At 42.2% G+C, this 22,849-nt stretch overlaps 2 protein-coding genes across 3 annotated transcripts in view; one reads left to right on the forward strand and one right to left on the reverse strand.

The window, feature by feature from the left end:
• Positions 1 to 7,069: 7,069 nt before the first annotated feature.
• On the reverse strand, positions 7,070 to 16,343 carry LOC101157196 (cyclin-T2). Of its 2 annotated transcripts, XM_023965499.1 has the most exons (10): positions 16,095 to 16,343; positions 15,622 to 15,703; positions 15,388 to 15,516; positions 12,932 to 12,992; positions 12,775 to 12,837; positions 12,423 to 12,468; positions 9,726 to 9,889; positions 8,754 to 8,824; positions 7,750 to 8,669; positions 7,070 to 7,716 (listed from the first exon to the last, which is right to left on the reverse strand). In XM_023965499.1, exons 1-9 carry the CDS (start codon positions 16,250 to 16,252, stop codon positions 7,755 to 7,757), a joined length of 1,689 nt encoding a protein of 562 aa, XP_023821267.1. In that variant the 5' UTR covers positions 16,253 to 16,343; the 3' UTR covers positions 7,070 to 7,716; positions 7,750 to 7,754. The 2 variants fall into 2 exon arrangements, with proteins under 2 accessions (XP_023821267.1, XP_023821262.1); XM_023965494.1 differs by having other exon boundaries at positions 7,070 to 8,669; positions 16,095 to 16,342.
• Positions 16,344 to 18,799: 2,456 nt separating this feature from the next.
• The window catches only part of tmem163 (transmembrane protein 163), a 34,243-nt gene continuing 30,193 nt past the window's right edge, over positions 18,800 to 22,849 (forward strand). Inside the window, exons 1-2 of the mRNA XM_004066573.4 lie at positions 18,800 to 19,146; positions 20,201 to 20,320. Coding sequence (XP_004066621.1) covers positions 18,972 to 19,146; positions 20,201 to 20,320 — 295 coding nt within the window. The 5' untranslated portion in view covers positions 18,800 to 18,971. The remainder of the gene's footprint in view (positions 19,147 to 20,200; positions 20,321 to 22,849) is intronic.

A 22,849-nucleotide genomic window follows, 5' to 3' on the forward strand; every position in this document is an offset into this window, starting at 1 on the left:
ATCCTCCAGCTAAATTAAGCTACATGCTAGTTTTACATTTAGCCTTCGGAAACTGCAACAGCATTGAAACTGAAAAAACTCAATTAAAACTTATTTGACATTTGCCTTCATATTTTAACTATAGTTGTGTGTCAAAACAAGAAAATAGGTATAATGGTTTTACTCTCATTGTAAGCCATTCTTTAAGGCTGCAGAGTAATTATTGGGTTGCACTAAGTACCTGCACCTCTTACCTACCCTTCCTTTACTCTGTTGGACCTTTGACTCTGGAGCTTCGACTCCAATGTTGACGTCCTCTGGACTACTGCAACTCTTCAACCGTTTACGCGATGTACGTAATTCTAACGAATTGCAACACTCACCGCAGGTGAGAAAAGCATCCGATGATGTCAAAATTGGGTTTATTGCCTAAACTTTTGGCAAATAACCCAAATGGACCCTTTAGGCCCGAAAGGGTCGAAGAGTTACAGTAGTACAAAGAGATTATGTTATTTACCCTGTTTTTTTTTATTACTGTAATGCATCTGGGAGTTAATGGTACTGAAGCCAAAAAAAAAAGAAACACAACAAAGAAGATAAAATCATATTTAAGTCGCACTTTTCGGAGACATTTATTTAACAAAATACGGGACCAAGAACGCTTGTTTCATCATGAAAGGCAAATCTTAATAAGGGGATAGATAAAAATAACTAATGCTAGAATTAATGCACTCTTAATAAATTTCTATTAGAGATACTAGACAAAAAATGTGGCCACAAAATCCCCCGGTATTCTATAGAACCCATTTCAGGTTCTGAGCTGCCGCTTCTGTCTTTGTGGCTCCACTCAGACTCAGAGCTGCCAAAGAGTTAGGAACAGCTGGGAGAGAAGCTGCTGTCTCACAGTGAAGCAACGTGTACCTGTGAGTTCTGGTCTAACTAGTGGCCGTCCACTGATTTAACAAAGTTTTAATATGGTTCATATTTCAGAAAAACGCTCTAAATTAGTCAAGGAGTCACTTTCACTTGTGACGTCTTGATGGAACATCAATTCAACACAGAGCAGATTGTGCAGCGACAGGAAGTTGGTAAAAGAAGTCCAAAATAAAACACAGAAAATATTTTTGAAAATAATACCATAAACATGAGTCATGTTGATTATGTCTGCAGCACATTGTACAATACATAAGCAGCCTCCAGTGTTTTATTGCTTTGATGTCTTCCAAATCTATGATAAAGTGAACAAACTCATGTTAACAATAGTTTGTTTACATTAAAAAAGCATGATTGTATGACTTTCATCTGCACAAGTATCATAACTGAGTAGTTATCTATTAGTGGTTTATTTTGAAATTTTACTTAATTTCTGTATTGTTTATAAGACGCAAAATAAATGTTTTTGCTGCCCTTTTCCTGGCCCTCTAAGATCCTGTCCACGTCCCTGAGCCTCATGAAACATAGGAGGAAGTGTCCAGAAGGCTGTTTCAGCGTACAGATTAACAATTATTCTGATAACCATAGGCTACAGAGCATGTTAACAAGTCAACTAAACTGGTTGTGTCACTTTAAATCCCTAAATCCATTGAATTCTTCGTCCGACGCTTCTTCTTCTGCGTTGCTGTTGGTAGCAAATACTGATGCACACCCATACAGAGCCCTCTAGTGGTTCTTAGTGGGAAAATAATGATCACATGAGCCTGTTTTTATTTATATAAGTCACACCTGAGTATCAGTCCAACCCTGAACTGTGCAAAAAAAACAAAAAAAAACTTGTACTCCAAAAAATACGGAAGGGGTTACCGGCGACATCTATGGAGGTAAACGGTTAGCATTTTTTTTGATCCGCACCAGAGTCCAAGAACGTGGAATATTCCTGCTACCCCCCCAGGGTGAACGGTAGCAGGGCATTGATGACAAAGGCAATAGTGGAGTATAAACTGAACCATTAGGAGGGAAATAATTATTAGGGGAAGTCTTGCCTTGGTGCTGTGATTGCAGGGTCATTATGCTCTCCCTAATGAAACAAACCAGCGGAGAGCCTCCATCTCGGCTGTAGCCGTTATCATCACCCTTCAGAGAATATAAAAAGGAAAACACTTCAGCGGTGGGCTAATTAAAACCAGAGAGGTCTGGATGAGGAGGCCAAACAACCCACACAGGTGGCGGGCCGTGCCGCGCTGCGCCGGTTGCTGTGTGCGTTTGCGCGCGAGGCGCTGTTGCGCGTCATGTTTGTGCCTTGGTGTGGGTGTTTTGAGGAAGCAATTCATGTCCTTTTATTAATATGGCTTGTGTGGGTGCAGTGTTTGAGGCAGCAGTCTCCCTTTGTGTGTGTGTGTGTGTTGTGATTGTTAAGAGAGGGCTCCCCCATTCATTTTAATGGGTCCAGCCCTCCGCCGCTGTCAGGAAGGGACCCGGCTTTCATCTGACAGGACCCCGCTCAAATAGGCCATCGGTGCTCCATAATTAGTTCAAATGTCGAAGCGGGTGAATTATTGATGATTTGGGACGAGTGGTTTGGGGCGGGGGGGGGGGTACATTTCACATCAACTGTGTTTCTTTTTAAAGGACAGCTGGTGCGGCGAGGGTTCCCACCGCAGACATGAATCTCTGGTGTGGGGGCCACCAGAGGATGCTCTTTCAGCGAGGCGCAGAGATAAACGGGGGCAGTAAAGGGGATAATGACCAAGTTAAAGTGTGGAATCATGTCTCGTTCGCGGGGGAACAGGTGGCAACGATCTATTAGCTTTTTTTTATGCTACCTGGTGAGAAGTCGCAACGCCGGTTAGACACAAAAAGTGAACTGCCCCAGGAAGACGGTCTAATTCCGGCTCCTGTCAATCACCGGGCATAATGGTGCTATAGCGTGCGGTAATAGCAGCTCAGGCCCAGTCATTTCCAGCCCCCTCCAGCTCTACCTCAGGTACTTAGAAGGGTTTCCATCGGCTCCTGATTTTTCAAGAGAGACCTCTCAGACAGAAATGACAATGGACTTTCAATGGCTTATAATTACGCCACTTTCCAGCGCCATTTCCCGGCCATCGTTTGCATTAGGACTCACATGGGCGTGAGTGCGGCACACGCTGCCATCCGCAAAAAAAAAAAAAACACCCAAAAAAAAGACCCCTTTGATGGACTTCACAGCCGAAATGACCCGAGTGCCGCCACACGTCCTGGACCACCCACCGAACTCTCGCCCCGCCGCCCAGCTATCTGCTAATTGGATGGATGTGGTCCAGAGCTGAAGCTGCTGCGACTGAGGATCGGTAATGAAGAGGCACCTCAGATTCATGAGAGCCCGCATCCTTTCCTTCTTTCCAAGGTTATTCCACACAGTCTGAAAAGAAAAGGAAAAACTGAAAATGATGCTACTGATCTGTTTGAGCGGGAGTCCAAGGACAGGATCGGTGTCATACTGCCATCTAGTGGACTTTTTGGGTTAAAACGTTTTGGTTTATAAAATACTTTTTGGAAGTTTTCAGAAAAATGTAAATAGAAAAGAACAAAAAGAGCCATCTTTGGAGTAATAAAACTTAGTCTAATTACCCTCTTGGACGATGATTTCTTTTTCAGATTGCTTATTATTCTGGGATTTGTTGCTCTTCTCGCCGCAGTAGGCGTTCAGCTCATTCGGTTGGAGAGGCTGCCTAAAATAAAATCATCACCCTCCTACCCGGCATGCGAGCAGGTCCAGATGGTTGAGTTTTCACTGACGTCCTCCCGCTGAATTTCCCTGTTGCCCCCCCCCCCCCCCCCCCCGGTCTAAAATTAGAAGGTAATACTTGCTGCGACTGCTCGTGGAGATACTTAATTATCGAGAACTCGTGTTCCAGCCTTCCAGTGAACCACGGAGGAGAAAGCTGAACCTCAGAACCAAAAAAAAAAAAAACTAAAAAAAGGGAGTTCTCATCACTATATTGACATTACAAAGTAAAATCCATTCAGTCGCCCCAAAACGCCATGAGGTTCTGAAGGCAAACTATAAAAAAAATGCAGATATTTAGAGGTGGATTCCTCTGTTGCATCTTCAGAAGTAGGAAGGATGAAATAAACATCCGCCTGATTCTGCGGTTCTTTTCATTTCTCACTTCTGTATGCGCGTTCAAAGTCTGAATAGAATCCCTCTAATGAAAAACTGTGTTTTTTGTGGCGTTTTTCTGACGATGGCGGACATTTATTAGGAAATGAAGCTCAATACCTAATTTCTGAGAATTTCTCTATCTGGATCGTTGTGAATCAGGAGCAGACAGAAAAAATAAACGACGTTTGACAAAGATCGAACACGCTGGTGATGCTTCCACCTGTACGTCTTTGTTTTTCCTCGTCCGAGCTGGCATCTGGGTCTAAACTGTACGATAGCATAGCTCCAGAACTGTTCGCCTATTTTGTTAATGTTTGTTAATGTTAATGTAAAGTAGTGGGAGAGAGTGTAAACAGATGGATGACGGGAAGTGGGGGATTCTACACCAACGGTTTAATGAGACAGATTTGAGGTAATCGGTATGATTTGATGTCCTAAAATTGAGATTTTAAGATCCATATGTTAAAAAAAATAAACCACATTGAAATTAATTTTCTTGTTCTATTTTCAGGTTTGTTTGTAGAAGAAAATGAATAAATGTCTGAACTTCAAAACCACGTCAGACGATGCTCCATCTAATCAAGCTAATGTACATCAAAGAGGTGATTCCATAGCAACACGTTTTTTCGTACACGGTGATCCAGTTGGAGATGCTAATCTGCCGAGATTTCCTTCATCCAATGGAGGACGAGACGAGGAAAGTGGCTCTTTTCTTTTTAAAAAACCCTGCAATAGAAATAAAGGAAGAGGCGCAAAGAAGAACCCGTCAAAAGTTCACAAGCGTTCAAAGTAAGCAGCAGGTTTGAATAGAAGAAGACACACAATCTGCTGAAAGATGACAATTATTCCACAATTCTCAGTTAAAATCTGTTTTAATTATTAAGCCAAATGGTGGGAAGAGTGGCGGCAAATGCGAGCTTAAATTTTCTGCTTTTAGACCAGTTCTAAAACGAAGCTAACTCGGATACTCGAGTCATTTGACTACTGAAACACCCGAAGAACCTTTCTGGTGTTCTTATAGATGACATAAAGAAGGTGGAGGGGTTAAAGTCAGCAGTCCAGAGGCATGGAGGGTGTGGAGAAGAAGTGAAGAAGCGAGTGGAGGCAGGTTGTAAATGGGTAGAGAAAAATGTGTGATAGGAGATAGAAGTTGTTGGGCCTAAAGACGGTGAATCTGAGGAGAAGACGGGGAGCAGAGCTGAAGATGCTGAGATTCTCTTTGGGACTGACCAGGATGGAACGGAGGGAGAGGTTTTGGAGATGAAGTCAAGAGAGGCCAGACAAAGACGGTGGATGTTTTGGTAGAAGGATGCCGAGTCCAGAGCTGCCAGGCTAAAGGGCGAGAGGACGACCAAAGAGGAGATTTATGTGGCGACCCCTGAAGGGGAAAGCCGAAAGGAAAATGAAGAAGTTTTCAAAACAGTTCAGGTGGTGCATTTTAGAAAACCTAATTTCATTCAATTTTGGAGAGTTAACTTTTTAGGGCTGACATAAAAAAAACACACACACACACACACAAAATTCCTGTAAAGTCTTGCATATTAGCCAAAAAAATATAGAATTTCAAAATAAAGTTCCACTTATGGGAGAACAGTTCTCCATAGCTGTATATATGTGATGCAATGGAATTATTTTGAATAAAAGTGACAATCTTTGGCAACACAACTACCGGTATTTTCCAAAAAAGTCTTTTTAACGTCCTCAAAGTTTTGTAATGTTTCCGATGACAGAGACTCAAATGGATTCGCTTTGTTCATCATTTCGCTATCATTACCTGTGAACTATTTTGCGTACATGCCTTCAAAATGTAAAAATTCTTACCGTAGATTAGAAATAAGAGCCTTTTTTTTAATTCTTCAAACCACATTTTGACAGCTCAGTTTGCTATATCAGCACATTTTTGGCGACGTGGGTGGAGTCAACGAACGCGGTCAGGCTTCTTTCAGGCCAACCGCCCGTTTTCAGAGCCTTTTTATCCCTTGTGCTATCCTAGGCACTTTACCATTGGGAGTTGGGTCATCTAGACCCACTAGACAGTGCGCTGAACCTTTTTTCTTCAATGATTTGTGATCTTCACTGGTTTCCATGGATTACATGAAATCTTTCCACCTTTATCCACCTTTGTCATGGTAGGGAGAACACGTCAGTGTGAGGGTGGGGTCATCTAAGATAGAACAAGGGTTATGGTGGTCGGTCATTACGGCTGACCCAGTTCAGGTCCACTTTTGCTGTTCTGACATCAGGGGTTCATGGTTTAGCGTCTCCCAGAATGAAGGAAATGCTCTTGCATATGTCAACAGTGTTGAACCAGTGTGTTAGGATGGATTTAAGACCTAATTTTATTAAATTACACCAGGCTTAGTTTAAGAAAATAAATAAAATAAAAAATAAAAGGAAGAGGATTTAAAGGAATTTTTTGATTTTTGTAAAACACAAATCGTATCTTGAACCAAATCGTAGGGGAATCGCAAATCCTAACAGGTACTGATAATAAAAAACAGAGCTAAGTTAATCTTTAAAGACCCTTTGGAGTTCTGCTTGGGAAAGTTCTGTTTGTTTTCTTTAATGCTCTGCGTTCGGATCGGTTTGTGCGGAGAGGACAGATGGAGCGGGCTGTTCTGTCGACAGATCCCAGAACGCCTCGTGATCCAGCCGTCTCCCTGAGCCAGAGAAGCAGAACAATAAAGCCCTGTTCTCGTCTTAAAGTGGAAACAAGGAAAGCTGCTGGAACATCGCAGGAGCAGATTTCCATGATGCAGGCGTAGAAAAAGAAAAGACGGTGCAGATGGTTCCTTCCAGAGTCCTTGTTTTACAAAAAAAAAAACATTTAGAAGTGTTCTGGGAACGTTTGAGTTCTGAATTTGCTTACTCTTTCAATATTGAAGCTCTGAAATGTCAATTTTGCTCAATTAAAAAGTTATTTCCTTTTTTTTTGAGGGTGTTTCAACCAGTCAGACGTTTCATCATAGCACTTTCCCCATCATTTCAAAATAAAAGAGCAGCGTCGGCGTCTTGCAATCAGAAAGAAAATGACTTTAACATCTTTTATTTGGGCTCCGATTACATAAATGTTCATAACACAGCCTGCTTTGGATCTCATAATACAATAAAGTTTAGACTGATCACTGATGCAATAAACAACAGCTTGAATCCGAACTACAGCCCTATGTACACACAAGGAGAGTTTTTTCGGTCTGTTTTTAAGAACATGAATCATACTGAAAAGCGAGTGACTACTTTCAATCACGTTTCTGTCACAGCAGATGCAGCAGCTTGGTTTTCGAGTCTACACGTCACAGTCGTCCCTGCGGTGCTTTTATTCTGAAGGAACAACCCAGTTAAATAGCAGTTCGGCTCGTCTTTGCCGGCACGTGAAGGTGATGCATCTCCACGGATACAGGTAGAAGACTTTTAATCCTAAAAGTTCAAGACCTGAGAGGTTTTTATTTTGTTTGTTTTAGTGGAACAAAAACTTTGAACTTCAAAGGAATAATGAGAATAATGAAATGTTTGCAATCACCAGTTTTCTCTTTCGTGACTTAAACATGCAGACAATCGTTTTCTGTTCAAAGTCGCGGTTTAGATTAATGTTATTTTATTTTAAAACTCGATGTTCGTCGACGCAGATAACTTAAAACAAATAAAATTCTTTAAAATTCTAGAAAAGTCGTCCTAAACGGCGGCGGCGGCTCCGCGGCTACAAGTTCATTCCTTGGGCACTTAGTAGAGAGTCCAGCATGTCAAAAGTGTTTTTGTAGTCGGTGTGCTGGCCGTTGGATATGATCATGCCGTTCGTCCCGTCGTGGTGCTCCATCATCCTCTGGCCGCCCTCAGAGGACGAGGAGTAGTGGGAGGAGCCTCCTTTGGAGGAGCGGCTGCTCTTGGACGAGTGGTGGTGGTGGCCGTCGGCGTGCGGCCTCTTGCGGGACGAGCCGGAAGGGTCGCCGTGGTGGCCGCCCACGGCTCGGGCGGATCCGTTTTCCAGGGCAGCCCTGCCCCCCGCCGTGAGCGAGTACGAGTGTTTGGAGTGGCGGTGGCCTTTGTGCTTGTCTTTGCTCGCCTCCGAGCCGCCGTGGCGCTCCGACGAGACTTTGATTCGCATCTTCAGCTCCTCGCTGGTGGAGGAGCCGCCGTCGGCGTAGGAGGCGGCCGCCCGGGGCTTCTTGGAGCCGGGCTTGTCCCTCCTGCCGTCGTGCTTCTTGTGGTGGTGGTGGGGGGTCGGGGGAATGTACATGTCCGTGCTCGGCTCCTCTTTCACGCCGTTCTGCAGCTCCGCCGCCTGTTTCTCTCTGTACCTTTCCAGAGTCAACACTTTCTGAGAGCGGGAAAAGGCGGCCGCCGCCGCCAGCTGCTGGTGGTCGCCGCCGCCAGCAGCTTTAGGTTTGTGCTTGACCAGCGTGAAGTCTGAGTGGGGGGGCTGGGAGAACTGGTCGCTGAGATTCTGGTACAGGCTGTAGGGCGCCGGGATGCTGTTCAGGCCCGCCATGGCGTCGGGGTCTGAGCTGGAGGAGAAGAAGGAGTTGCTGCCAGGGAGGCCCTCTAAGGACGCCCCCTGGTAGGTGGGCTCCACGGCGGCGCCCTCCGTCTTTGGTTTCTTAGCAGCTTGGATCGCCTGCAGAGCAAAAGCGCAGAGAGACCTGAGCGGGCGGGTCCATCCACACGGCGCCGCGGCGGCGGGAAAAGCCCCATCGCTTACCCTCCAGTTCCGTATCCTCTTCAGTTTGCTGGGCGTCCTCTCCAGGATCTGCAGGAACTCATGGGTGAGTTCTGAAAACCACACAGAGGTTTCTGAGTTTGAAGCCATCAGTTTTGACGATCCATTACAAAACATCCGGGCGAACCTTTCTTATGTTTTCTGCTCCGTTATACAAACAAATTTGATTTTCCGTCTCACGGCTTAAGTGTTTCTATGAGGAGCATCACAGACCAAACTCAGCTTTTTATTTTATTAATTTTATTATACTTTATTTAAATTTTTCTCGGCATTTGACCCAAGTGGTGGTGAGGTGCAGCTGAATCGGGAGGCAGTAGCGCAAAGGGTGATGTTAATTGCCCCCAGTACCATTTCTTTATTCCCCTCCGGGAATCGAACCCTGGATACCAACCGAGCTACCCAGCAACCATGTTAAAACGACTTGCAGAATCTTTGACGGACAAATACTTTTTCTCCTCAATGTATGTAAAGACTAAACAATGAATTGGTTTGAACGAATCCAACCTTAAGTAAAATGCATTAATTGAAAGGATGCTGTGGCTTAAATTGGCCACTAGATGTCACTGTTGATTCTGGGTTGGATTTGTTTACTAGGAAAAAACCGTTATGGAAGGTATTTGGTTTATTTGTTTTTCTTCTGCACACCTTTTGGGGAAAATGATGACAAAATATCTATTATTAAGTGAAATTATTTATTTTATACATTTAAGCAGCAATTTGAAAATAAGAATTGTTAATAAAGTCCAAAAAAGCACAGCGTATCTATCTTTTTTTTTTCTTCAGCTCACACTTTAGTTCTGTTTTGCTTAATTAAAGCTAACTTTATTTAGACACCTGTTAAAAAATAAAAATAAAAAAGACGTCTGTAGGAACATGACGAATCAACGAATTTGAGAAAGAATCAGATCAATTTGTCCAAATCAAACCAACTTCCCAAAGACAGAGGACTCTCACCATCGAGCAGCTGCAGCGTCACGGTTCGGTCCACATATTCCCACCAGTGTTTCCCGTCTGTGGACACGGGGATCTCCCAGTTGGACCATTTACAGGCCAGGTGGATGCAGACGCATGCCACCACCGTGGGCCTGTACTCCAGGCAGAAGGTGGTAAGGTGCAAACTGCAGGGACAGACAGGAAGCAGGAAAACTCCAAGGGTTAAAACACAAACGCCCAACCGGCCTCTACAACAAAAAAAAACACACTTCCTAACATGAAACCACAAGCTCACCTCCTAAAGCCAGAATGTGTCTAGTCACACAAACACTTTGTTATGGAGAAAGGTTTTTCATTTGAAAGAGAATATTTGATCAATTATTGAACAAATATTGTCCTTTTGATGATTAAAAAGAACTAAAGCCCTTTTTTTTTTTAAATGTTTCCATTAAAAATGTTCTTCAACTTTGCTGAAGTTATGTGTGAACTTAAAGAAACAGCGAGTCGTCCTTCAACACAAGCACACAGCAGAAAGAGCACATTTCTATTTCCTGTGATCACTGAACTTTTACAAAATAAGAGTCAAGTCCCACAAAAAGCTGACCCTGTTGGACTTTGGGCGCCTGCACACCAAAACAGAACTCTGTAAACATTGTCGCTGTCCTAACCAATCAGAGCCTCTTTTCTGGTTCAAAGCACCAGTTTGAGGTGAGAGTTCTTGCTCTGTTTTTCCACTCATCAGTTCAATTTCTTGGACTTGATGTTTGCGATTGGAATTCTCTACTCCGACGTGAGCAGACAGTTAACGGTTTTCAGGTCCACTGCAGAAACTCGGCTGGGAGCTTTCCTTGTTTCAATTTTTGGCTTTTATCGTCAATTTGGTGTACAGAAGCTCCCAAAGTCCTCTGTGCTTCATTTTCCCTGAATCCCAAACTACACTGCAAACCTGCCAGTTATGAATATTATGGGATGGTGACACTAAAAGACAAAAACGGTTTTTTAAACATGCATGAACTGACAACATTGAAATGCAATATTTATGTCCTCTGAAGGCAAAGAACACTTCCACCCCCATACTGTAGGTGGCAGTATGCATTTTTCTTAACCAAACGATGTTGAAGATAAAATCTTTAGAGGTTAACAGACGTTTAGTTTTTTTTTTTACTGGTTTACGAAGTAGATTTATGCCTTGCGGGGTGTTTAAGTTACAAAATTGGGCAGCACGCCGATGTTAGCATCCCAGCTTAACCCGAGTACTATAAGTTTGACCGTTGACCGAAGCAAATTCTGACGCAGAGAACAGCAGCCTTGTGCTGAAATGCAACACTTCTTAAGAGTCAAGTACTTACGTAAGCAACGTAAGTGAGCTGATTCGGACGCCGAGAAAAAACGGCTAATGCAAGAGATCGTAAAGTGACGGACAGCGGTGCGAACAAGTCATGAAAAACGACTTCTCTGTGCGCTAGAGTCAGCTAATCCACAATAAACGATTGAAGATTTGCAGCCAAAGAGTGTGTTGTTTAGGGGGTCGCCGGCGACACAATCAACATAATTGATTCTGTCGCAGAATCTTGCGCTGATGTGCAACATTTTTGTTGGTCGATTGTTTCTTTCCTAAAAGCAATTCGGACACCATGCTCACTACGTTTTTTTTAAGGCAAGTGTGATATCATTGATGACATGACATAAATAAGCATTTTGAAGATAAAAATGTTGATGGTTTCTTAAAAATATACATTTTCTTGGCAAAAATTGGTTACCCGCAATGCATTGTGGTCTATATTTGCCAATCTAGTGAGCATGGATGCACAATAAAGACTTCTGGGAAATTTTTAGGGCACTGGATTTTGGAATTGTAGACTTGGAGAGCACGACAAAATGAACAGAATAATTCAGACACAACCTGAATTTTCAAACTCTTCAACCTTTTACTAAAATGAACTTAAGTAAGCTGTGTCAGTATCAGCTGGTTTATACGGATAGTGGCAACACTTTGCTCCAGTAGAGTGATTGTGCGTCAGCGCAACGCTGCCCGTCTTAGCTTCTAGAGTCCGTTGGACTTACATTAACTGCGTCAACCATTGAAGAGTCACGGTAGTTTAAGAAAACATGAAGACTGGAGCTAAAGCGTTGATGTTGAAGGGTTTGGCAAAATCGTACGATCGTCCAAAGCAACGCGATGGCGGCAGCCCAAGGAACATGCCTGTACTTTCATACCGTATCGGGGTCAAACGTACTCGGAGACGGTACGGATCACCCAACTTGAGCAGATCTCAACTTTTTATTATCGCGTTAAAACTTTGTTTGCAGTGTAGCTTGGAGTCTGAAAGCTCCTCTGAGGGCAAAAGGTCAACAAAAAAAGGAAAAGAAAAATGAAAGAACTGTGAACTATACTTACCAAGAACCTCTATAAGTTTAAGAATCTTTAGCCGCAATCTATATTCAGGCTACCGTTTCAGAGTTTTTCTGTGTTTTGTTTTTTAGACACTCCGTACCAAAAAAACCCGGAGAGGTGAACAGCACCACTACATTCAACCCCTATGTGCCAAGAGGGAGCCCTTGTACAATACACCGCACAGCAGCCCGGCCGGTACTTCCCCAAACCGGGGTTCCCGGAGACCAGGCGCCAACAGGGCGTTGGACACAGGAAGGGGGACCCTGCAGGACAGGAAGCCATAGTGTGCCATTACAGTGCAATAATGGGAACAGGAAAATAACCTGTTGGTAGCCATGAAATAGGAAGTCTGAGCCAAATCTCTGCTTGCTGCAAAAGAAGAAGAAGAAGGATTTCAGTTAGATGGCTTTGGACAGTCGTTATAGCAACATCAGAGAAAGTGTAACCCTTTAACGCCACAAACACACGCTCTTCCAACCGCCGCAACGATTTACCCGTTTACCCAATTACCATTATTCTGAATGCTCAGCTGCTTTTCTCCGAGTCGTTTTGAGTTACGGTAGTTGCGCAAACGGTTGATGAAGCACAGCAGACGGACGAACGCCGGAGCTGAAGCTCTGGCGTTAAAGGGTTAACAGAAACACGTGAAACGATAAAAATGAAGGAGAGAAATACCTCGCACTAGCTGGGAACATCTCACAACATCTGTGTGAGGATGATCAACTGTTATTTCAAAACCTGCAGAGGTGGAGATGGGGGGGGAAAAAACTTTTGAGCGCACAAAATTTAAAAAACCAAAAAAGCCCGGGGTGGTCTCATCAGCACAACTCACCTAGCGTTTGCAGCACGATTGACTCCAGAACTACCAGCTCGTGCGCCTGCAGCTGGAACGCCTGAAAGAGCCCGAGAAACAGAGAACGGAGTCAGGAGTTGTCGTCTGACTCCTCGTCCCGCCACATGCGGGAGGAAGGAGGACGACCTAAAACCGCCAGGCTGATAAAACTACCGGAGAGTAGAAGCGGTCGACTGTAAAGACGCAACTTTTGACGACAAAAGATGAGATGATCCTACAATAAAAGAAAATGATTTTCTCACATTTCAAGTTAAAAAATCGATTCAATGAATCTGACTTTGATTCAAAGCGTTGAAGAGAATCTGCTTTAAATTTTCAAAATAAAAGCTCTTTCCAGGTAAACTGGTGATCTTCAGAGTTCAGGCGGTTAAATGGAGCTAGTCTCCGCACCAACAAACGTTTTCCAGACAACAGAAACCAACATGGCTGTGGATCAACGCACAATAACAACAAACACACTTTCTGCTTTTAATCACCAAAGGCTTTTAGGGCTAAAAAAAAAAGCTTTGCTGCGAAAGTGAGCAAAATGTCATTTTAAACAATTCTGAAGGATATAATGAATTACTAATATTTGGAACACAACTAACAATAGTTGATGAAATAAAAGCCTTATTTGTATAGAAATTGGAGAATTTGTTCAATTTTTTCCCTTTTGGGGAGAAAATAAATAAAGATTTGCACAAAAATTAGCCTACAGATCAAGAGGGTAAAAGGCGATAAGAGTCACAATAAAAGTGTGACACAACAATAAAATCAGCATGTTGATCATCAAGAGATTTAAAATGTATAATGACACTGACTGAGACTCTACGCTGTCATTTTTGTGCTTTGCCACAAATCAAATGCAAGAAAACAGCCTAAACACAAAAAGAAATTCCCATCCTCTTTTGATCAATGTTAAAAGTTGTTATACCATGGTCCCGGTTGAATACTCGATTCTGATTGGCTGCTGGGTGTGCGTTAAAACCTGATAACCGCACGGTGAAAAAAGAGGTTCCGGTCAGCTAGCTTAAATGTTTTGTATCACTTCTTTTAAATGACCTTTAGCTTCACCATCTGGACAAAAACAAGCGGTAAGAGGTGAACTTTCTCTCTGAACCCATCGGGACGATCAGCGTATATACATCGCCGAATCTTGACTGCAGGGGTGGTGCCGCGCGACGCAGACTATTTACAAATAGTCCACTTTTTGTGAGAAAAGCGATCCAAATCGGAAAAAAAACAAAAATAAAGGACTAAAAACTGGTTAATATGTATTGCTTTTGTAAGTGACCATGGTATAAGTGGGTTAATGGCCTTCAAAGTGTGCATTATCACTTTTTAGGGCATCCGCTTCGCGTCGGACGGTTCAGGCTTCCACGGCGTGCGTTAAAAAGTAATAACGCACACTTCATCGGCCATTAACCCTTACTTAATTGCGATTAAAAGCTGTTCTCTAAGACAGCATTTTCGTTCACGTTCACACCGCTCTTGGCAACTCCCGTTCAAGAAGCCACTTCCCATGAAAGGTTTATGTAAATGCACATAAAAGCACATATCAGGCTACTGAGTTCAAAACTCACGCGTAGCTACGCAAGATTTTACGACCGTTTTCAGGCTCTGCGTACAAAACGCGTGGTTACTAACTGTGCATTGCCAGTTCAACCAGGTAGAACTTCGACCAATCAAAAATGCTGTACCCTTTTTTTTTTTTTTTTTTAACGGAAGGGCCAACCTGTTGAAAATTTATCATGGCGAAGAAATTAATAATTCCATATTTATCGTACATATATCGGAATAGAGCTGGGAAAGGAAAGCCTGGAGCAAAGATTCACCAAATTTGGACCAAGCCTCTTCCAACTGTAGGTGGCGGATATGCACTAGAAAGTAGAAGAAGAAGAAGAAGAAGAAGAAGAAGAAGAAGAAGAAGAAGAAGAAGAAGAAGAAGAAGAAGAAGAAGAAGAAGAAGAAGAAGAAGAAGAAGAAGAAGAAGAAGAAGAAGAAGAAGAAGAAGAAGAAGAAGAAGAAGAAGAAGAAGAAGAAGAAGAAGAAGAAGAAGAAGAAGAAGAAGAAGAAGAAGAAGAAGAAGAAGAAGAAGAAGAAGAAGAAGAAGAAGAAGAAGAAGAAGAAGAAGAAGACCCTCCCTGGTCGTCCAGGGTTCACATACCCGTATGGTGCAACGGAAATGGTGAGCAATAACAGTGTCGAGCCAAATCCAGCTCGGATTGTGGTTTTGTAGTTTCTACGTCACGCATACGATCTTTTTCACAATTTAAATAAAGAAAAACTCAGGAAGGCTTCATTTTCCTAATATATAGCCACAAGAACATGTGGAAGACCGCACTTCCATCAGAGTGGGTCTCTATGCTCCCCACCTGAGGGTCAGAGGTCACTCTCGACAGTTGTGGTACCCCCCAGATCTGCCAACAGAGGAGCCAGACGGAAGCTTAACTCACACTGCTTTTGGTGTCTAAGGCCGGCTCCTGCGGGTTAATGAAGGCATGGGCCATTTTAATGACGTGCTCCAGCTTCCTGGGCTGCTCTTCCACCTTAGCTGCCAGGAACAGCGTGGTCTGAGAGATGATCTGTGATCCAGGGAGGAAGCGGGTTCACACCAGGACTTCACATTAAAACCCCCACAAACAAACACACACACACACACACACACACACAAGACCCCCAATACTTACATTCCTGTGGAACTTGGTGAAGGAGTGGATCATATAAAACCTATGCATGTAAACTATGGCGGTGTTGATTATTAGCTGGGAGCTGAATGCGCAGTTGAGGAAAATACGTAGACAAACCCATTACGGAAGAGCAGATTGAAGGAAACATGTTGCAAAAAATGATATTGTAATAAATGACGTTTAGGTGCGTAAGGTTTTTTTTTTCCTCCCCTGTTTTGGCGTCGTAGTCAGGAGCTAACAATAGAAAGAGGCCAGACAATGGCTTTACCGACTAGCATTTAGCAAAAGCGAGCGAACATCCACCAAAACAGCTTAAAGTTTAAATAATTACTTTAAGACGAATTGTGGATGACGTCGAATGACGTAATAGTAACATAAAAGCTGAAATCTAATTGGAAGCATGCTGGGAAATCGAGCTTAAAGTGAGCTAGCAGCGCTAGCCGAGCTGTTTACCGGCTAACCAACAAGGATACACGTTGAGCCTCTGGCCGATGTCCTGGATCAGGTTGGCGGCCTGCTGCCGGTAGGACAGTTCCCGGTCGGCCTCGATTCCGCAGCGGCGGGACGGCGTGTTTTCCAGCTGCTCCCGGGTGAAGAGCCATTTCGTAGAGGGTCCCCGGTGCACCGCCATTACGCTCCCGCAGCCGAGCCCGACGGTGCTAGCATCGGGAGGGAGGGAGCGAGGCGGCGGAAACACGCAACGACGGCGAAAAAACCGGTAATGGTGTTTTTTGACAGCGCCCCTAGTGGCCACTTTGTGTAATGCTTTTTTGGGGGGGAGGGTTCCACAAGAGTTTGCGCCAATAAAAGTGAATAATTTATAAATATTTAATTTATTATGATATTTACTTTATTTTTTATCAGTACTTAAACAAATATATAAATATATTTAAGATATAATATTCTCTTAATTTGTGTCTTTCTTGACATTTATACATTACAATACATTTTTTATTAATTATTGTTTTTATTATTAATATTTAATAAATGTTATTAATTATGAAAAATAAAAGGGTCTCTTATTATTTAAATGCTGCCAGATTTTCAAACAATTTTTATGTTTCATTAGGATGATGCTTCCTAAACTTTTACTTTTGTCTTTCTAAATTAGCATAAAATGATTTCAAAATAAAATCCTAGCTGTAAAAAATATTTTAAAGTGTACACAGCATAAGTTAAAAGATATATGAACTACACAATGTCCCACTTGTGACTTTAGAGCTTTCTGGAATAAATGTTACTCTACATTTCTTGTTAATCTCATTTTCTGGAGGATTTGGGTCACAAAGCACTAAATATAATATACAAAAGTGGGATCATAGTATTTTCAATTGAAATCAATTTGGTTTTGACTAATTTGATGCATTTTAATAGATTATCAACACAAATAAAAAAATATGCTCTGTATATGAAATGATATTGTTTATTTTAATAAATAGAAATTTAAGAAAATAGACATAAATAATCAAACCAGGTTAGTTATACAGCCACAATTAAATAGGACAAAAAATACAAGTAAAAAATGCATTTTTTGAACAAGATGATCTTGGATTACACATTTAACATTTTCTTACTAGAATAATAATAATAATAATAATTGATACTTTGTTTATCCCACAATGGGAAAATTCTTCTCCGCATTTGACCCATCCCCTGGGGGAGCAGTGAGCTGCAGCCTAACCGCACCCGGGGGGCAGTAGAGTTAAGGGTTTTGCCTAAGGGCCCTTACTGGGTGATGTTAATGCTCGCCATTGATATGGTAATTGACCCAGTAATTGAAGCGTTTTAGCACTAAATTGACAGAAAACCTGCCCCCCCCCCCCTTCTTAAAAATTAAAATGCATTTTTTGGGATTAGCACTATTTTGACAATTTGCTGTTGTTTTTCTCTACTGGTTGTCCCAAATGTTTTGTGTCAGGAGCCTCATTTCTTTATTTGTTTGCTACAACATATGCATTGTGGCAAAGTATCTCAATCATTATGGGATACTTTTGATTATTATTATGTAGCAGGTGTGTGCCCCATTAGGCTAACAATGTTTATGGAATGTGTCTTTTTCTTTCCTCTCATTTCTGATGCTTTGTTTATTGGTTTTCCTCAACGTTTTGATTCATTTAAATGTGAGTGGTGCAGTACTGAAATGATCCTCTAGATGGCAGCAAGTGACAAAAATGAAGGGTCAGCAGCACCAACTCTATTTTCATGTGATTTGTAGGATTATTATTTATTGTTTGTGATTGCAAAAAGTATTGACATAAATAAGAGGCAGAAAATCTTTATTCCCCTTTTTAGTGACGATGTAAATTTACCATATTTTTCCCAGTACCTTTTTTGAATAATTTCTGCTGGTTCCTTTTTTTTCTAGGAATCCTCAAATGTTCGTAATTAGAGTGCAGGTGTGACTGTAACAGGACGGCTCGGCTTTTTCTGTTATTTGTTACCTGACTCTGCGCACCAAATCATTGAAGCGCACAATCTTTCACTGTCTGTAAACGCGATAGAGGCGCCCCTTCCGGTCAACGCTTTCAAAATAAATTGCTAATTCAACTTTGACAGGACAGATTTGACGTCTGTCAGCGTCGGCGAAAGTCCCCAAAATGTTTTTAAAGATGAATGAAAGTTAGACGCATTAAGAAACAAAGAAATAGCCACGTTTGAACTCTTATTAGATCACTTCTTCTAAAATGGGCATCAGGGTATAGAATGGCTTTTAGTGCAACACAAATAAAATATTCCATTCTATATAAAAACAGTGATATATTTTTTCTAAATAACAAAAAAAAATAATACAAAAAATGTAAAAGTATTAAGTATATAGGTATTAATATTTGATAACTTTACCTGCGACAGTGACTATTAAAAGTCATTGCTTTCTATTAAATATTTAGTTATAGATACAATTTTATACATTTATTTATATATTTGTGTGTCTAAGATGTGTGTCTAAAGCTTTTGTAGAAAAAGCTATTGTAGAATTATGTTTTTAAAACAGCTTTGGATTTGCCCCCTTTTTAATTATTAGTCTTATTATATCAGTTTAATTAAATTGTTATCCAGCATAACAGGATTGTTCTTTAAATACCAAACACAAATGACCTACTTTTCGTTTCAAATGACTTTTTTAAACACATGCAAGAAAGAGCTTACAACTTTTTTTTTTTTTTTTTTTCAAAACAAAGAACTGTGCCTTTATTTTTGAAATCCAAACCCTCAAATTTCCGGTTGCGGCTCGTGCACAGTATGTGATTTGGCGCAGCTGGGATCCCAACTCCACGAGGACTCCCCCCCTCCCCCCTCCCTCTGTGTCTGAGCGGCTCCTCTCAGGCAGGTGAGACATTTTTAGAGACAACATGACCGAACCGCCGCCGAACCGAACCGCCGCCGCCGTGGAGCCCGCGCTGGTGAACGGCCAGAGCGAGCCGACGCAGCCCCAAGAGGAGCAGCGGAAAGCCGAAGCGGAGGGTCCCGGAGAGGGCTTCAAGATGGACCAGGAGATGAAGATCACGGACAGCATAGAGGACCGAGGTGGGTGGTGTCTGCTACCATTGGGACTCACGCGCCACCCAAAAACCGTCCCGAGTTATTATTGCAAAAGCAGACTTTTAATTTATACAATGTTTTTCTACTTGAGCAGAAAATTATTTAAGAAATTCTAATTTATTTTCTACAAAGGCAGACTTTTATTTTATTAATCCTGATTGATAATTTCTACAAAGGGGGACTTTTATTTTATAAAACCAGATTGATAATTTCTACAAAAGCAGAATTATTTTATTTTTTAAATCTAGAAGTTTGGATTAGTTAAAAAAAAGTTTTCATATTATTATGATATTATAAAAAATTTCTAATTAGCTGAAAAAGCTACAAACTAGTCTTGCACAATATACTGCAAATTTATCGTTATCGCAATATCAAGCAGTGCAATATCCATATTGCAAAAGTCAGCAAAAATCGCATTAAATAGTAACCTTTAATGTGCTAAAACAATCTTATGTCAGCATTTAACTAATCAAATAAATCCATTTATGCATTTGACCAATCGGATGGACCAGTTCACGTTGTTGACCAATCAGAAGAGCCCTTTATGTTAGATGTTTGCCTCCTACACCAACAAGGGTCATTTGGAGTATAAATTTTAAACTGTTGCAATGAAATGGTAATGATGTTTTTGGTTGTTTTGCTATTTGTTTATATACCGCAAATTATATCGTTATCGCAATATTGATCACTAATATCGCATATGGCAAGTTTTGCTCATTTCGTGTAGCCCTACTACAAACATCGAAAATCGAAAGAAAAAAAAGGCACTTTGTAATAGCATAGTCATTAAAGTAAAACAATGTATGTGTAGATAAACCATCAAATGTTTTAACTGAAATTTCTTTTTTTTTGCAAAACCCAAAGATGAAGTTGTGTTTCTGTGTGAAATGAACCTTTTTTTTTTGTGGTGAAAATTCCCAAACGTAGACATATTTTTGTCAAATGTTGTGTATTTGTGTTTTGTTGACGTTGTAATAACAAAAGTAACTAAACGTGAGTGGAACTCTGGGCGTCACTTTGCCCTGCGTATCGCCTGCAGGTCTTCTGGAGAGCAGCATGCGCCTAAAGCCTCACGAAGCCCAGAGCTTCCGCAAGAAAGCCCTGTGGGTGTCGTGGGCGTCCATAGTGGCCACCATCATCCTGGCCGTGGCTGCTTTCAGTGAGTAGAATGGGAAATCGCAGACGTTCTTCAGCTGAAGGACAGGTTTGCTTATGAGGGTCACGCCCTGCAGGTCTGTCATCACGCAGCAGCTCGTAAAAATAAAACTCTTCCCATGTTTGTTCTACACTTTCATTGCCCTTCAAAATAAACCGGGGAACTCTTTATAGTTTTAGAACGTGAAGGTATCTGCAAAATCCCAGTTGGAATTGGATCCGTAGATCAGGAAAGACGTCCCTTAGGAGCAGACCACAGATGTCCATTATCTCATCAGCGTGAGCTCACATGACCAAGGATGTGAGCTCGGGACTTCTGACTCACGGTGGCCGCTGACCTGGTGTGTGGGGGGTGGGAAGGGGGTCAGTCACTCTCTGCTCTCGCGTCTGCAACATTCCTGATGGGGAAAAAGATTCAATTTTCCGGTCATGTGACCAGAACGTATCGCAGACTCTGCTGTAAGACTAGACACCCTCCAGGTCTGGAGGGCTTTGGACTGACCTTGGATGGTGGGAAAGTAGCGCTATCGCTTTGCACCTCTTACCTGAGTCGGGTTGGTTGAACTAGTCTAAAAGTAAAGGAGTCGTTTGTTGTTTTATGGCTTAAAAAACGACTAGATAGAAAAAACATGATCGGCAATTAGAAGAAGAGTCTTTTCTACGAACATGGAATCAATCCCAGGATCATGGCAGACCCTTCACCGTATTTAAGAACTAGACTGAGTAACTCGTCCGACTCCCCTAATTAGTTTGCGTTTTCTTTGTAGTTGAAGTTTTTCAAGTGATAATCTGACCAATCAGATGCCCCAAGAAAAGTAAGTGGTCTCGCATAAAACATTTTAAATGTTTGATTGACATGTTTCGTGTAGCCTGCTTTGAAGTGGTAGGGGTGTGGCCTTCCAACAAGCTCACTCCTGATTGGCGGGAGTGGTTCCCATAAAAACATCGACTCAGCCCAACTCGGACCAATCGCTGCTTACTGACGTCTGGGTTCAACATGGTGGCGTCTGTATAGTGAAAAAACGGCTCCTGAATAGACTTCATCTGCCGGAGCCATTCTCTGTGGATGCCGTCAAACTCATTCAGCCAGTTCTCATATACAGTCAATGCGTCGGACACTCCTCAAGCTGGTCGTTACATGTTGAAGAAACTGATATTTTGACAGATTAGCAGTGAGACCCTAAATCAGACCATAGAGGGCTAAAAATTGTATTCGGACTGGACACATTTGGTCCACTTAAATTAACCAGAGTTCGTTTCCTCTAATAATCCGGAACCAATTTTCAGTCTGAATACACCCAAGCACACCCTGGCCCAGGACCTGGAACCACTTTCTGACCCATCTTTCCAGGTGGTCTCGGTTTGTTTCCAATCGGACTGAGCTTCGGTTCCCGATGAATTTCCCCAGTCTAAATAGTTTCCATGCTTGGAGCTGAACACCTAAGCCAAAACGGCCACTGAAGCCGGGCATTATGGGATGTAAACAGAGTGAGAAACACCTTTTAACGTGACACACATTGCTTCTCACTGTTTTCCTCAACAATCTACATGTCGTAGACACTTACCAGTAGCTGCGTTTACATGGACAAAAGTAATCGGAAAGAATGCCTGATCGGAAGAAAAATGCGTCATGTAAACACGCCGTTCAGAATACTCTGCCCCGATCAGACTCGTTCGGATCAAAATTTCTTTCCGATCGAGATAGGTGGGTTATGCCGATTGTTGATCCGATCGTTGTTCATCTAAACGGTTCATTCCGATCGTGCGTCACTACTGCTCTGGTTTAACGTCATGCATAGACGGTGTTTTGCTCCAGAGAAAGCTTTGAAGCTCAAACAGGACCGACTGGCTGCTCTGCGTACGCCCAGAGCAAAGCGCCGCTCCGCTCTCGCCCCTCTGGCTTTTCGCCTCTCCCGTCTCTTACACCCCTCACGAGGGGGGTGGGGAGGAGGAGCGCCTCGTGCCCTGTGATGAGATTGCGGCGTTTCCCGCATGGATTTTATGTTCATCAAACAAGGCTAATGTTGTTAGCGCGTTAGCCATTCCTAGCCTTGGCTTCTTCCAGCTCCGTTCTTCCACAAAAAAGAAGCACTGACCACACGGATTAAAAATAAAATGATGAGCGAACAGGCAATTCATAATATTCGTAACAGTAATAAAAGTACGTATATTACCGAGCTGCTGCATGAATGTATATGGCAGCTAGGTTTGTTTATAACCGGACTCATTTCCTCTTCCGGTATTTCAACACTACTGCTCATGCCCAAACGATTTATTCCGACCGAAAGTGTGACCATGTGAACGTTCGTTCTAATCGTAAAAAGTTTTTCTGATCCCATGTACACGGTGAATTTTAATCCGACCATTGATCCGATCAAGATATTTTGCGCATGTAACCGCGGCTAATATACTTGCTAATCCTAATTTTTTAAATAAAATTTCTTGATGTAGTGCAAGTTCTAGGAATTGTGTCAACACAATAAAACATCTACAGGAGTCATGTGACCCAATCGTTAGTAGGCAGTGACATTGT

The sequence above is a fragment of the Oryzias latipes genome, chromosome 2, assembly GCF_002234675.1.
Source record: "Oryzias latipes chromosome 2, ASM223467v1".
Taxonomy (NCBI): Eukaryota; Metazoa; Chordata; class Actinopteri; order Beloniformes; family Adrianichthyidae; genus Oryzias; species Oryzias latipes.